Source organism: Dermacentor andersoni, chromosome 5 (assembly GCF_023375885.2).
Source record: "Dermacentor andersoni chromosome 5, qqDerAnde1_hic_scaffold, whole genome shotgun sequence".
In the NCBI taxonomy this organism is placed as follows: domain Eukaryota; kingdom Metazoa; phylum Arthropoda; class Arachnida; order Ixodida; family Ixodidae; genus Dermacentor; species Dermacentor andersoni.
This window is the reverse complement of record NC_092818.1, coordinates 121,809,898-121,823,512: the sequence shown is the minus strand read 5'-3', so window position 1 is coordinate 121,823,512 and position 13,615 is coordinate 121,809,898. Positions and strand designations below refer to the sequence as shown.

General features: G+C 46.0%; 1 protein-coding gene across 3 annotated transcripts in view; it reads right to left on the bottom strand.

The window, feature by feature from the left end:
* Window positions 1-6,091: 6,091 nt before the first annotated feature.
* The window catches only part of Med (Smad/Smad4 homolog Medea), a 58,810-nt gene continuing 51,286 nt past the window's right edge, over window positions 6,092-13,615 (bottom strand). For all 3 annotated transcript variants that reach the window (XM_050178474.3, XM_050178472.3, XM_050178473.3), the window contains 3 exons: window positions 12,629-12,797; window positions 10,754-10,892; window positions 6,092-6,399 (listed from right to left, as the gene is read on the bottom strand). In XM_050178474.3, the coding sequence (XP_050034431.1) occupies window positions 6,188-6,399; window positions 10,754-10,892; window positions 12,629-12,797 (520 nt within the window). In that variant the 3' untranslated portion in view covers window positions 6,092-6,187. The remainder of the gene's footprint in view (window positions 6,400-10,753; window positions 10,893-12,628; window positions 12,798-13,615) is intronic.

Genomic DNA, 13,615 nt, shown 5'->3' with positions numbered 1-13,615 from the left:
AGCACAGAACTTTAGTGTGATACTTACGTGCTTTATTGACTACGAAATATCTTTATCCGCAGGTCACAAGCAGCTGCAAGCTTGCTATAGCAGAGACTGACGTGCAATACATAGTTTTTAGATTATGGTGATTTTTTTCGGCCTACTTTGCTGTTGCCGATTTCGCCTGCTCCAGGAACCTGTTTCAATAAACTTGTTCTAAGCAAGAACACCTCTGGCATATGGGGTCTTGCTCACCCACAAAAAGGCGGCGCAACTGCCATCACATTTTTTTTTTTTTTGCATTTCTGTTTTTGCAGTCTTGCACCATCATCTTTCAATGCCTTTACAACTTGTCGCAAACAGAATTTATTTTTCTATAAGTTTGACACCACGGACACTCGTAAAATCATGGAATGAGCTCGAAACCGTAAACATTACGAAAAATTCGGGAGAGTTGGCATGTATGCGGATTACCTTTTGATTGTGTTCCCTACAAGTGGGCTAAAAATTTCCCCCTTGCTACAGGAAGTAATATAGCAACGAAGGTTCGGCAAGTTAATCGCAGATGGATCGAATTCGCTCGCTATATAAACTCTTAAAAAAGGTTGCACCGTTTGAGGCGTATTTTATCCCCAAACAATAATCGTCATCTGTCTCGCCCGCATTTCCTTTCTTTAACGCTGCGAGCCCGGTACTTCCAAGTCACGAACGGCGTGCGCGTTATCAGCGCGACATAGCATTCTTGACAGGAATGTAGCGAGCGCAGAATTTTTAACAAAGAAGACGCAAGCAACGCAGATGACGATTACACTCTACTGTTAAGCAAAATTACACCCTTTTGCCACAATGATAATCGTCATCTGTCTTGTCCGCATTTCCTTTCTTTAACGCGGCGAGCCCGGTACTTTCCAGTAACGAACGGCATGCGCGTTATCAGCACGACATAGCATTCCCTACAGGAAAGTAGCGGGCGTGGCGTTTTCAGGAAAGGAAACGCAAGCAAGGCAGATGACGATTGTGGTTGTGTGGCGGAGATACACCCCAAAGGGTGTGACTTCACCTAAGAGTGTACATTCTTGAATCTTGAAGATGTCGAAACTATATATTCACATAGCTCTAGCTGCTTCTAGCCTGCTCAAGCTGTATCAAGCTAGCTAGCAGCCATCTTGTGCTTCCAGGAGTCCTCGTTTAAACTCTGTCACCACTACTCAACCACTCGTTGTAAAAACATCATTGTATTGCATTATAGGAAAAAAGAAAATGCTACTTGTCCAGTTGTATACAATTTTTAGAAAAGGAAATGATGGCTCTCTTGTAATACAGAGTAGATGTAAGCATGAAATGGCTATTGGCAAAGCAGACTGGTTGAAGAAGATACTAGCCACAATCTTAATATGGGTGTAATGCATGCTCGCAATGGCACACCCCACCACACCACACCACGCCATACTGTGCACTAGTCCATATACGCTGCCCAGCTAGAAGAAAACTGGCTGAAGGCGCACGACAGTTAGCGAAAGACGCCAGGCATACAGAGCTCACTGCCCAGCTGGAAGAAGAAAAGCGCCTGAAGCTGCGTGGCGCCATCTCTCGAGGCGACGCTAAACCCGCACCGTAGAACTCACGGACTGTTGGCGTTTAAAAGAGCACAAGCAACCCTCGCTCATCGCCAAAAGGTGACAATGAAGTGTATGGTGCCCTGTATCTGTATGGTGCCCGTCGCTTGGAACGTCGCTATTGGAAATGACAAATTTCAGCGTACTAGAAGTTACAGCTTGAGTGATATTGTAAACAAACATTAAGAACTCGGAAGCGATATTTTTTGTAACTTGTTTGGGCAGTAACTAGCGTATGTAATGCGTTCCTGCACAATATGTTGGGGCCCAGAGGCTGCATTTTCTTAAGTTTTGACTGGTTGCCCGGATGATCTCGTTTTGTTCTCGCAACGATGCCCGCGGATAACGGCTCTGGCTTTTGGCTCATTGTCACTTGAAGGTCGCCGACGACGGGAGCTAAAAGCATTTCATGCTTAGAACTGGTAGACATTACCCTTGACAACGACGCGGGCGGTTGAAAAGTTTCGTTTTCGCTCGACTCTGCTCCACCCGCGCTTTCGCGTTTCATGGTTTCGTTAACGTGTCTTGTGGCGCTGGTTTTACTGGTTCGCGAAACTCGCACAAACTGCAAGTAGCTGAGAATTCCACTTCCATGTGATGTCACGGGACGCCCGAACGGTCCATGCCACTTGACCAAAAGCAGCTGCAGCGGCGAATACCCCGCTCTCTCGTAGTTAATTGGTTTCTCCATGGCCCGGCGTTTGCGTTCTGTGCAAAAACACCGTACCGCCGTGTGCCGTTTTACTCAACGACGGCAGCAAAGGGCGGTGATGGCGTATGCAACGTCACCACACCCCGGTTGGGTGGGGGGAGATTTGAATTGCGACCCTTGAGATGCAATTTTCTTGTAAACTGTCTTGGCGCGAAACAAGCATTGCGAGGTTTCTGGAATATTCAAACCGCCCACATCGAGTTAGTATTTGCCTTTAGTGTCCCTTTAATATGGACGCCACTACCGATTTTGGCGCCTACGACGCGCTAAGCGTAAGCCAAACGCGGTTGTCCTTAATGGGGATGGTCGATTAATTTTAAGCGAGAAATGCTTTTAGCTCCCAATGTCGGCGACCTTCAAGTGACCTTGAGCCGAAAGCGAGAGCCGTTATCCAGGCACTCAAACAAGAACCCCCGGGCAAGTTGCGAGCACAAAACGATATCATTCGGGCAACCAGACAAGACCGCATTCCATACGCTGGTTCTCAAACAAATTACAAAAAAAAATATATTGCTTCCGAGTTCTTCCTGTTTGTTCACAATATCACTTAAGCTGTAACTTCTAGTACGCTTAAGGTTTATTTGTCATTTCCAATAGCGATGTTCAAAATGCAGACACAGGGCACTATATACTTGATTGTCATCTTTTGGCGCTGAGCGCTCTTTTCAACAACTGTGGTCCGCGAGTACCGCGGCACGTTCGACAGCGTCCAGCGGTCCACGAATGGCTGTTTGACCGAGACGAAATTTGTAACGAGGTTCTGTCTGTGACAGGAAACTATTGCGTCCATATGGAGCAGTGCACAGTATATGGCGTGGTGCAGTGTGGCAGTGTGCGACGTTGCGAACATACTATACACCCATATACCCAAGATTGTGGCTAGTGTAATCTCCAACCAATCTGCTTTCCCAGTAGTCATTTCATGCTTACATTTACCCTCGATTACGCGAGAGCCAGGATTTCTTCTTTTTTTTGTATTCGATTAACGACTAATCATTCATTGTTTTAGCCTTTAATCGATTAATCACTGTCGATTCAGGTTTTTTCATCGATTAATTGATCCATCAAATTTTTTTCCGGGCATTTTTTCAAAGGTTGGAACAGTTATCTACTTTTGTAGGTCCCTATTTTAATGTTTGAGAGGTAGAACCAAGTTTGAAACACAAGTGTATAAAAATATGACAAAGGATAAACTTTAACTCCCTAAATACTAAATATAGCTGGCACTTGTGGCTTTTGAAGATATCAATGATATATGTTATAAAATGGCACTTAGTGCAGAATCAAATAAGATCATGGCACTAGTGAATCTCTGCACAGTATCGTCAAACAAGAAGTAAGAAACATGACAAAAGTGAAAGGTGAAGTCTAACTGAATTATGCAAGGAGGAGAAGGAAATAAAGAGAACGCAGGGATGTTAACCAGAAATGCGCCTGCTTGGCTACCCTACACTGGGAGACGGGAAAGAGGGAATAGAAAGATAAGATAGAGGGAGGGAGGGGAGTGGGAGGAAAGGCCGCGGTGAGCTCGCGCATGCACGAGGAGGGCCTGAGCGAGTCAAAGACATTCACACAGGCCAGTCGCCTTCAAGAAGAGCAAAAGTGCCTTCATAGCTTTGTGGAAATGCACAGGGGAAAAGAAAATTACTGGTTCCGGATTTTAAACCACATGCTCTTTTCTACAGTGCGTAGTAATTTCAATATGCTGGGATGTTTGTGTGAAAGCGGCATCCTTTTTGAATTGGCCACATAACCACCCTGCGAGAGAGATGCTCGGATGCTGTAGATTTGCTGCAGTCGACATGAGCTCAATCGCTATGTCGACTACATGCTCCAAACTGCGACAGAAGGTAAGGGATGCAGACAACGGACAGAAGAAAACGAGACAACACAAACACGCTGGCATGTTTGTTATCTCATTCTCTTCTGTCCGTGTCTACATGGCTTACGTTGCCACACTGAATCCCTGCCAACTAGCTCAATATTCTGGGGTTCTAAGCACCAGACTGGCGTGCATACTGTGCCACGTTTTTAGTGCACTGGGAATGGCACAACGATCAACGACTTGGTTTCTATAGTACATCTTGAAATGCAAGGTCATTTGAAGCCGCCGGCTTCGAGCAGCATGGTGGCATGTGTGGTGCGTGGGGAGGAGAGGGGAAGCATTCGGCTCGGCATCACTCAGGACTCGGGAAAACTGTCGACAGTCGCTGTACTACAGTTGCACGGCACTACTCCCGCGCCATTTCTGTCACATTCTCGAAAACGATTAATCGAACAGGTGCCATTGATTAAAGTCGATTAAATGAAAGGTGGACATCAATGAAGGCTTATAGTTTTGCAGGATACATTTTATCGATTAATCATTCACCAATATTACCAACCCTAGGCTCCGTCGTCCTCAGCGAGCCACAGTGCGCTTAGCCAGTGGACTCGTCCCGGCACCCCGTGGCAGCCGCGGTATCTATGCTATGTAGCAGACCGCAGCTATGTGCAAACTGTAGTGCGTATTCGCACTGTTGAACGCGCACTCTCGAACACTTCAGATCGCATGAGAGAGTGCACCGCGCGAGCGCAGAGCCGCTAGGGTGTGTTGTTTTCGAGTGTAGTGGCTGCAGTGCAGCTTCTTCACACTGACTGCAGTTGGCTACAGCCACTTTAGCTAAAATAAATTGAGAAAGGAAGTGTGAAACATTTTATTTTAAATGAATCAACAAATATGGCTGCAAAACGCGTTTAACACGCCACCAAAAAGACTACTATAAACTACCACCTCTCTTACCTCTACTACACTCCACCACGTACCGAACACCAGAAGATGTGTTCATTTATTCAATATATGCCGAGAGCACCCATCGACATCATGATGTTAAAATGAAATAGGGCAGAACTACTAGATGACGCTATTTGTTATCCAGTTTTGCTAAAATAGCCGATCAGCGCGCACTGTTGACGGAGGCGTGGCCAAAGCGATAGTTTCGTGGAAGGCGAACGTTTCAGAATACGGGATCTGGCTTTTACTTTTACCAGCTTGACCAACGAATAGCAGCCACATCCAACTCAAACAACTTGAAGCAATATCAATAAGTCTGGCAAGGCATCTAAACAGAAGTGGCCAGAGTGACATGTGCTGGCAAGCATGCATGCGGTCTGGCCTTAAGTTTCATGGGCTTCAAGGCTAGTTGAGCAGTCAGAGCTAGTTGAAATTAGCGAGATGTGATGGCTACAGCACCAATAAGCGGCATGACCCATGGGTGGCCAAAGTTTAATTGCTATGCGGGCAGCCAGAACCGAGTGTCAGCAGACAACAGTTGGCCTTTTCTGGAAGAACGTAATTATTATCGAAATTCGAAAGCAGATTTTCACTTACTTCAGCCCGTTTATTAAACTTCATGAATAAATATACACAGTAACAATAGGAAGAAGCGCACTGATCCAAACATCCTTCATGACTATGTCAGCTGTTGGCCAATACGTACGTAGCAGCTGTGTATGGGAATCTGCTATATTACGAAATAAAGCGTTCAGAAAAGAGTGAGGAGCAGGCTTCTGTTGAAAAAAGAGTGCTTGAGACAAAGGTGACTTTGCACTCCAGTTGTCAGCTCCATGCACCGCGCACGACTGCAAAATTTGGCTGAGATGTTCACAGCAGCATATCCTATCCATGGAGTATGTCTTTTCACCAAGCCCAAGGGGTGGTTCAGGACCACTTTAAGCAACGTTTTCCCTCTCCATCTGTGTTCATGTGATTACAATGAGAATGTGAAATGGCATCCACACATTTGTATTCTTCACAGTCGCTTTTATTTTGATTGAAAATTTGGGGACACAGGGAGGATGGGATGCAGGAGGTGAAGGGGAGGGTGGGGTAAGGAGGCTAGTCATGTGGTCTCGGGTCGTGGATGGGCATGGAGTGGAGCACTTCATCAAGCAGTTGCAGCGAACGGTGCAGGTGCACCTCAATCCAGCACGGCGTTTCCTTGATGCTCTGTCGTGGGTAGTCGGGGCCCCAGCCCTTGACGAAGCTCAGCCGCAGAATGCACAGCCGTCGAAGGTCGTCTACACCGATGCCTGCTGCCGCAGACAGACCTGCACACAACACATCCGTATGGTGCAGCATGAACCAGTCATTTTTATTAACGTGGCACAACTGAAATATCTCGTTTGTCAGAAAATAAGTGACCTTAGTTCACAACTGGCCAAAAAAGTTTGTCAATGCATTGCTTCACACATACAGGTTAGACTGATGGCCGTTGAAGCAGCGTTCAGGACCGCAGGCAATGAGCCGGCAAATACGGCGAGCACACATACCCAGGTTAGCTCGCATGTGGGCGGAAAACTCCAAACTGTGCAAATCTGTGAGCTTCAATGCCTGTATCCGATACGATCTGCGTGCCTTCTGGTGGCTATCTGGCCCGATCTTTGCACCTGCTTTCGTGCTTTTCATACTCACTGTTTTCGTTGTTCCTTCTGTTTGCATCACAATTGTTTCAATCAGTCCCATTGACGTGGTCAAACCTTGTACCCCTGAGTTCGCGTGCTGTGGGAGTGCTGCACACGTCAAGGCACCGACCATGACCGAGGCTTTCAGAAAAACACTATAGAATTTTCGAAAAACCTAATACAGTTGAAATCTGCAATAACGAAACCCCGCAACAACGAAATTCTCGTGACAACAAGATATTTTCATATCCCGGGTAAACACCCATAGGATTCAATGCATTTCGTACCTCTCGACAACGCAATGTTGCTGTAGTACAATCCCGTGTCAACAAAATTTGCTGGAACGTAGCCCCGCATGTTACCTACTTGCACAAGGCTAGCAGGCTCCAAAATGTGCTCAAGTGCAATTTCTTTGCACTAAAATTGCGTAAAATACCACCACATTACACTTGCGTGGGTGCCGTCATTTCCATTTACAAAAACAACCAAGCGCCAGAAGCGATCACGTGCGCCTGAAACACATCACGGCCGCCATCTTGTTTCATCATTGCCCGTTCGAAGTGGCACTCATGTTGCTACTGGCATGTGACAACGGTTTCGGTGCCACCCGACGGACATCACGTGCTGATTCGGCACCAGACAGATTTGTGCGAAGGAGCTGTAATCTCAATTGATTGCCTTCGGGTATACGAGATACGATCACTTTCTTGCTCGCCACTGGACGCGTCGGTGTTTAGGGCGACATCTTGCGCTGGAGAAATGCGGCTGCTTACATGGAGCACTGTTGCTCTGCATCCAGTGCCGAGTTATGCAAAATCTTGCAAAAGTGATAGTATCTCCGAAAGAAATTGACCGTGAATACTGCTCCACGGCAGTGCTTTCCACTGCTGATTGACGCATGCGGCACACTTTGTACTGTCGACAGTGCGGTTCTATATCCTCGAGCAAAGGTTGCCAAGGTAGGCTACCGGAATTTCGACAGTAAGGTTTCGTTCTGTGACGCATTACCTATCTGTGCTGTCTTATTTCGCAACAACGAAACTCTCGCAAAAGCGAGTTTCTTCATGTTCCCCGTCGATTTCGTTATTGCGAGGTTCAACTGTAGTAGGCAGTTGATTCCCAAATGAAATTATTAGAACATTGGCTATTCGATTTCTATTTGTCTATGTAAGTATTTGAAACCCCTACTTTTTTTACTCAATCCAGTGGCAGCAGACGGTTGGGCAGGCAGAATCCGGTTTGCCGAGCATGTCTGAATTATTTGATTACAAAATTATTGGTTGGTAACTGTACTTGCAGCTTGTGACTGTTGCTATCATTGCAGCACAGTACAGACAACCTGACAAGGACTACAGGCTGTAAATCTAAATTCCAGGCTGTCTACCCCAGGATTTGTACAGGCCAAGCTTTTCGTGGACTCGGTACCCTGTAAGCTTTTGACGCTGCCAATATGTGTAACACCCACACTATTTTTCCCAACTTTCTTTTTTTCTTTGTTCCCTTCAGGACCATAGCCTGCATCTTGAGTCAGCACGCCTTTGTTGACATTTAATCAGAGTGCTTTATGATATGAACCCAAAATCCACCATACTCACCTGCTCCAGTGAGTCAGCTTTTATGCTCATGTTGTGACTCCTGGGGGACAGAGTGCACACCATACTATTCTAACACTTTCGCTAGACTTTCTTGTGCCAAAATATACTGCATTTTACTGACCTAGCTTTCATGTTAGAAGTTTTGTCAATCAAAGTTTCCATGGATAAAAATCGATGCCGATAAAGAAGTAAGTCTTGCAACTGCCTGACAGACCCCATGAAAATCAAAAGCTAAAACTCGCTACTTAAGAAAGAAAAAGAGAAAAAGAATTAAGGATAACAAGAAAGCAATATAATATAAACTGAACAAAACCATATACAGTTGATGCCAGCGACAAGGAAAGCCTAACACAAGGAAATAGTCTAGCTGCAACTAAATATTCCTCGACAAACTCCCATAGGAGTCCATGAATTTCGTACAGCTCTAAAATAAAACACCACTCAACTGCAATCTCAGGAACGAAATGTGACAGAACATTGGTCCCGATATTATCTTACTGTGTTCAGAAATTTTGTATTGAATTGAATTCTGGTGTTCTACGTGCCAAAACCGTGATTTGATTATGAGGCACACTGTAATGGAGGGCTCTGGTTTAATTGTGACTACCAGGGGATATTTAACATGCCCTCAATGCATTTTTGCATTTTCTGCGCTTCGCACCCATCAAAATGCAGCTGCCGCGGCCACATTTTGATCCCGTGACCTTTAGAGTCTAGAACAGTATCTACAAAGTCTGGAAAAATGCTCAAATGCATTTTCTGCCACTCAAACTGGCTCCGCCACCATTCTTTTTACAAGATCAGCAGAGTGTCTGAAGCAATCGCTGGTGCCGAACCTGCTGTGGCCACCATCTTATTTGACAATTGTCCATTTCAAATGGCACAGCCGCATAGCCATCAACCAGTACTGAGGACGATTTGCGTACCACATCCAGTGCGTGCATACTCTGTAGCTCAATGTGCATTGATCTGTGGTATGCAGAAAAAAACAAAGTGCAATGAAAACGAAGTCCACGTCCCACCGATGTGGACTTTAATGTTAGCACTTCAGATGGTGGCCGCTGAGTGGGCTGCCACCCCTCCAGCTGTGACTGAAAAGAGTGACCGTTTTGTGTCCCCAAAAGTGATCATCTGAGAAAGAATGTGTCCTGTGAATGTGAATCAAGCATGCTTCGGTACCGTCCAGCAGGCATCACATATGAACCTGGCGATTTGCCAGAAGATGTGCGCATATTCTTGGTACATCCCTGTGAGTGATACGAACCCTTTTACGAGGTATCACACATCAGCATCATAAATGTCGGTGTCTGCAGGCACGTACCCCATACGCAAGAAACAAGTGTTCCTGGTGCCAAGACAGCATGCTTAGCACAGCAGGATCGCTGTCGCTTGCTGACACGTCCAACGCTGAATCATGCAACCTCTCGCTAAAGCGATCACATCCTCAAAGGTCACCAATAAAACTTCATGCTAGTGTCGCCATCTCTGACGGATGCATTGGATACACTTTGGGCTTTCGGAAATGTGACCCTGGATAGCCTCGAGCAAAACTCGCTAAAGTAGGCTAACAAAATATTGACAGTGACTTGTGTTTTTAAGCACATTTCCTATCTGTACAGTCTTATTTTGGAACAATGATATTCTCACAAAAGCAAATTTTTTCGCTAGCCCCTCCGATTTTGTTATTGTAGGTTTCGACTGTAATACACATAATGAGTTAATGGAAATTGACTCTACGCAAACATCCTCTACTTGCCACAGAGATTGAGTTTCAAGAAAGTTATAAACAGGAAAACATATTGTGCAACATGGTACAGATGTATGCCAATTTGATCAATTGGTACATAAGAGACAGTGAAGCTGTATAAGTGAATTATAATTACTACTAGGGGTCTCTTTGCTGGATTTTCTTAGTGATGATTCATCACCCAACACCACGGTCATACTCATATGGGGCTCCCACGCTGGTAGCGTTGCTGGCCATGCCATCAGCTTCTACTGCTGTAGCCGTAGAGACTCCTAGCTGTCCTCCAACAGTGAGCCGGTAAAATGCAATGTGACAATAAAAAATTATACATTAATGGATAAATGGAAATGCTACAAAAGAATGTGTTGTCTACTTGAGTGAGGTATATGCAAGGTAACCTACGTATTTATTTTATAATCTTTGATTCACTGTTTCAAAGTGAAAAATCGGGACTTTCGTGCATGTTGTGTTGCTACTGGCTGATACCGAGCATGCTGCCTGCCGCACACCAGCCTTAACCGCATGAAAATGGCTGCGAAACTCTCCTTTAACAGCTGTACTGAAAAACTTGTAGCAAAGTTTCGATGCGTAAATAACTAAAATTTCCACCAGATGGGGCCAAGTGGTGCCATCCTAAACACTATGAGGGTAAACTCACTAATGGCAGGGGCAATGCCGCCCACTGACGCAGGCCCTGGGATGTGGCCAGCCACCGCTGCGGCCTGGGCAGCCGCTGCTGCCTGCGCCGTCTGTGCCTGCTGCTGCATTTGGCCATGGCACTGCCGAAGGTCAAAAACCTGCACAAAAGACCAAGGTGACACGGTGAAACAGACCTCAGTCACATGCTCCGATTCAGGATGTGCAACACTGTTCTTATACATTCGATTTCCATTTTGCGGGTAGGCTTGGCTCGATCGTCCGGGCCACCAATTTGTGGGAGGCAGCGCGAAGAAATAGTCGCCGTGGCCATGGTTTACAGTCAACGACTGAATTTTCGGACATGCCCGATATTTCGGACGTCTTCGTGGCACCGCCACGAGCCCCATAGAATCAATGTATAAGGACATCTGAAGTTTCGGACGCTCGAACCCCCCGCCGTCCAATCTTCCGGACTTTTTGACGCGACGGAAGGTCCTTTGTCTCCTCACACAGCGCCCCTGAGCAGGAAATCGACTTGCAGCCGAAGCATATTACCGCTTTGAACCACAACTAGCCAAATCTAGCCGTCACACACCGATTTGGTCTGGCCACGCTAGCTCTGTTCATCGCCGCACTTCCGCCTCCGGCGGAGTTTCTGGAGCGGCGCATGGCGGCGCCATTTTATTTGTTTGCGTAGGCCACGTTTTGGCTAGCGTGGTGTGTGGTTGTGCTGTTGTGTCAAGTGTGCTCTGCGACGCTAGGCCTAGGTGCTTCGACGCTCGTCTGCGAACTCCACTGTTCGCAACTTGAGGATTTCGCTTGCCTTCGATGGCCCCCACTCCGTCTTCGTCGTCCTCGCCGATGGCATCAAAGCGCGGAAAGCAGTACCATCGGTTAACGATGGAGAAGAAAGCCGCCATTATTAAGCAAGTCGTGAGCGGCCCATCGCAGGCTGACGTGAGCAAGGAGTTCGGCATGGAGCAAGGAGTCAGGTTGTGGGGGATTCAGAAGACTCCGATGTTGAAAATAAGGAGCCAATGCCTGCGCCGCCTACAAGCGCCGAGTTGACGCGAGCACTGTTGAATCTTTCATCGGTGTACAGTGCTGACATGACCCTTGCTCAGATCGAGGTGAATATGATCGCATGCAACCGGAACGCCGTCCAAACAACAATGAACAAGTTCTTCAAGTCACTGCAGCAATAAAACCGGCTGCCCGACGATGCACATGCATAATAAACTGGCAGTCGGCTGCATACAGAGTTTTTGAATGCGTTTTTTTATAGCCACTCCACTGATGCTTTGGCAGGGTTTCGGAAACCTGGTACTTAGCTCTTTACCTCTAGATCCGAGAAAAAAAGAAAAAAAAGTGAGTTTTTTTGCATGCATTCATTTTTTTGGACTGCCTGAATTTTCAGACGTTTTTACGTTCCTTAGAGGGTCCGAAAAATCGGTCGTTGACTGTATTTGGGCCGGCCACCCAAGGTGCAGTGGGATCTCGGGAGCGGCCGACACTGCGGCCATTCAAGTCGAGCACGCTAGCGCGTTCTATTCTTGTGCAACCTGCACATGAGCTCACCTTCACCTGCTTCGGTGGCAATAGTCGCGCCGCTACAAGTTCGACCCTGAGGGGACCAACGAAATTCGTCTAATTGTCCGGTGGGTTGAAGTAAACAAGATGCAGAAGAAACACCAGCAAGCACCACTGATTCCTTTGGCTGCAGTTAAACCTCTATATAATGAATGAAGTATTTACCCTTCTATAACTTATTGCCCATAGAACACTGCATACTTAGAACCACAACATAACGAAGTGCATTTATAAACAATTTTGATGTGTTAAATATGCTCTCCACTCTGTGAACTGTCTGCGATTAGGCAAAAACAGTACGGACCTTGATGTAGGCACTTGGGTAGATCTTGTGCACGGCATCTCCGGGCGCCCTGCCAGCCTCCCGGTCTAGGTAGTAGCTCTGCACAAAGACACTGTGATCGCTGAGGCAGCGCAACCAGACGTCCCCTTCACCACGCAGGTCTAGCTGCACTCCTTTGCCAATGTGTAACCTGGGGAAAGAGAATGCACGTGGCACTGTCAGTCTCACGCAGGTAGGCACCGGAGGCTTGCTGGTGCCAATTTCATTAAACTACTGGTTTCCATGGTTGCAAAAAAAAAAAAGAAAAGAGGCAAATTGAGAGGGGGAAGACTGAGATGACACTGCCACGTAATGAATAGAGATGCGAGTGATGTTGCCAAAGTGGCAATGACAGACTGTTTTCCCAACGGACGTGTGTGTTTCTCCTCTATAGTGTACTTCCTTTCCGAACTGGAAGCGGCTGTGATTACCATGTGAACAGGTTAAAATTGTGTTTTTTGCTAGTGCACATGATTTTGCCACAGGAACCACATTAACAAGTTATAAAACACTAGCTGATGCACACAATACTGTCTATTTGAAAACTGGCTGTGCTGCCATTACCTTAGTAAACCTCAATATATAGGGGACTAAAACTCTAATTTCAAAGTGAACCGTGATCAGTCTAACAAGCCATGAAAGGAAGTTTTCAACATTAAGATGCTGAGTGATTCATAAAACAAAATGGAGTAGTCATAAATATGGGACTTCATAAATAATTGGTCCTGCAGTTAAAACTCAATATAACTAACTTCAATATAACTAAATTCTTAATATAATGAAGTATTTAACTTTTCATCGCTGTTTGTCCACAGAACATCATGTAATTAGAACCTCAATACAACAAAGTGTATTTGTATGCGATTTCAATACAGTAAAACCTCGTTAAACCGTATCCACTTAAACAGTAGTTTCGCTTTAAAAGTAGTAAAGTCAGATCCCCGACTCAGCGGCCATTGAACAGAATGT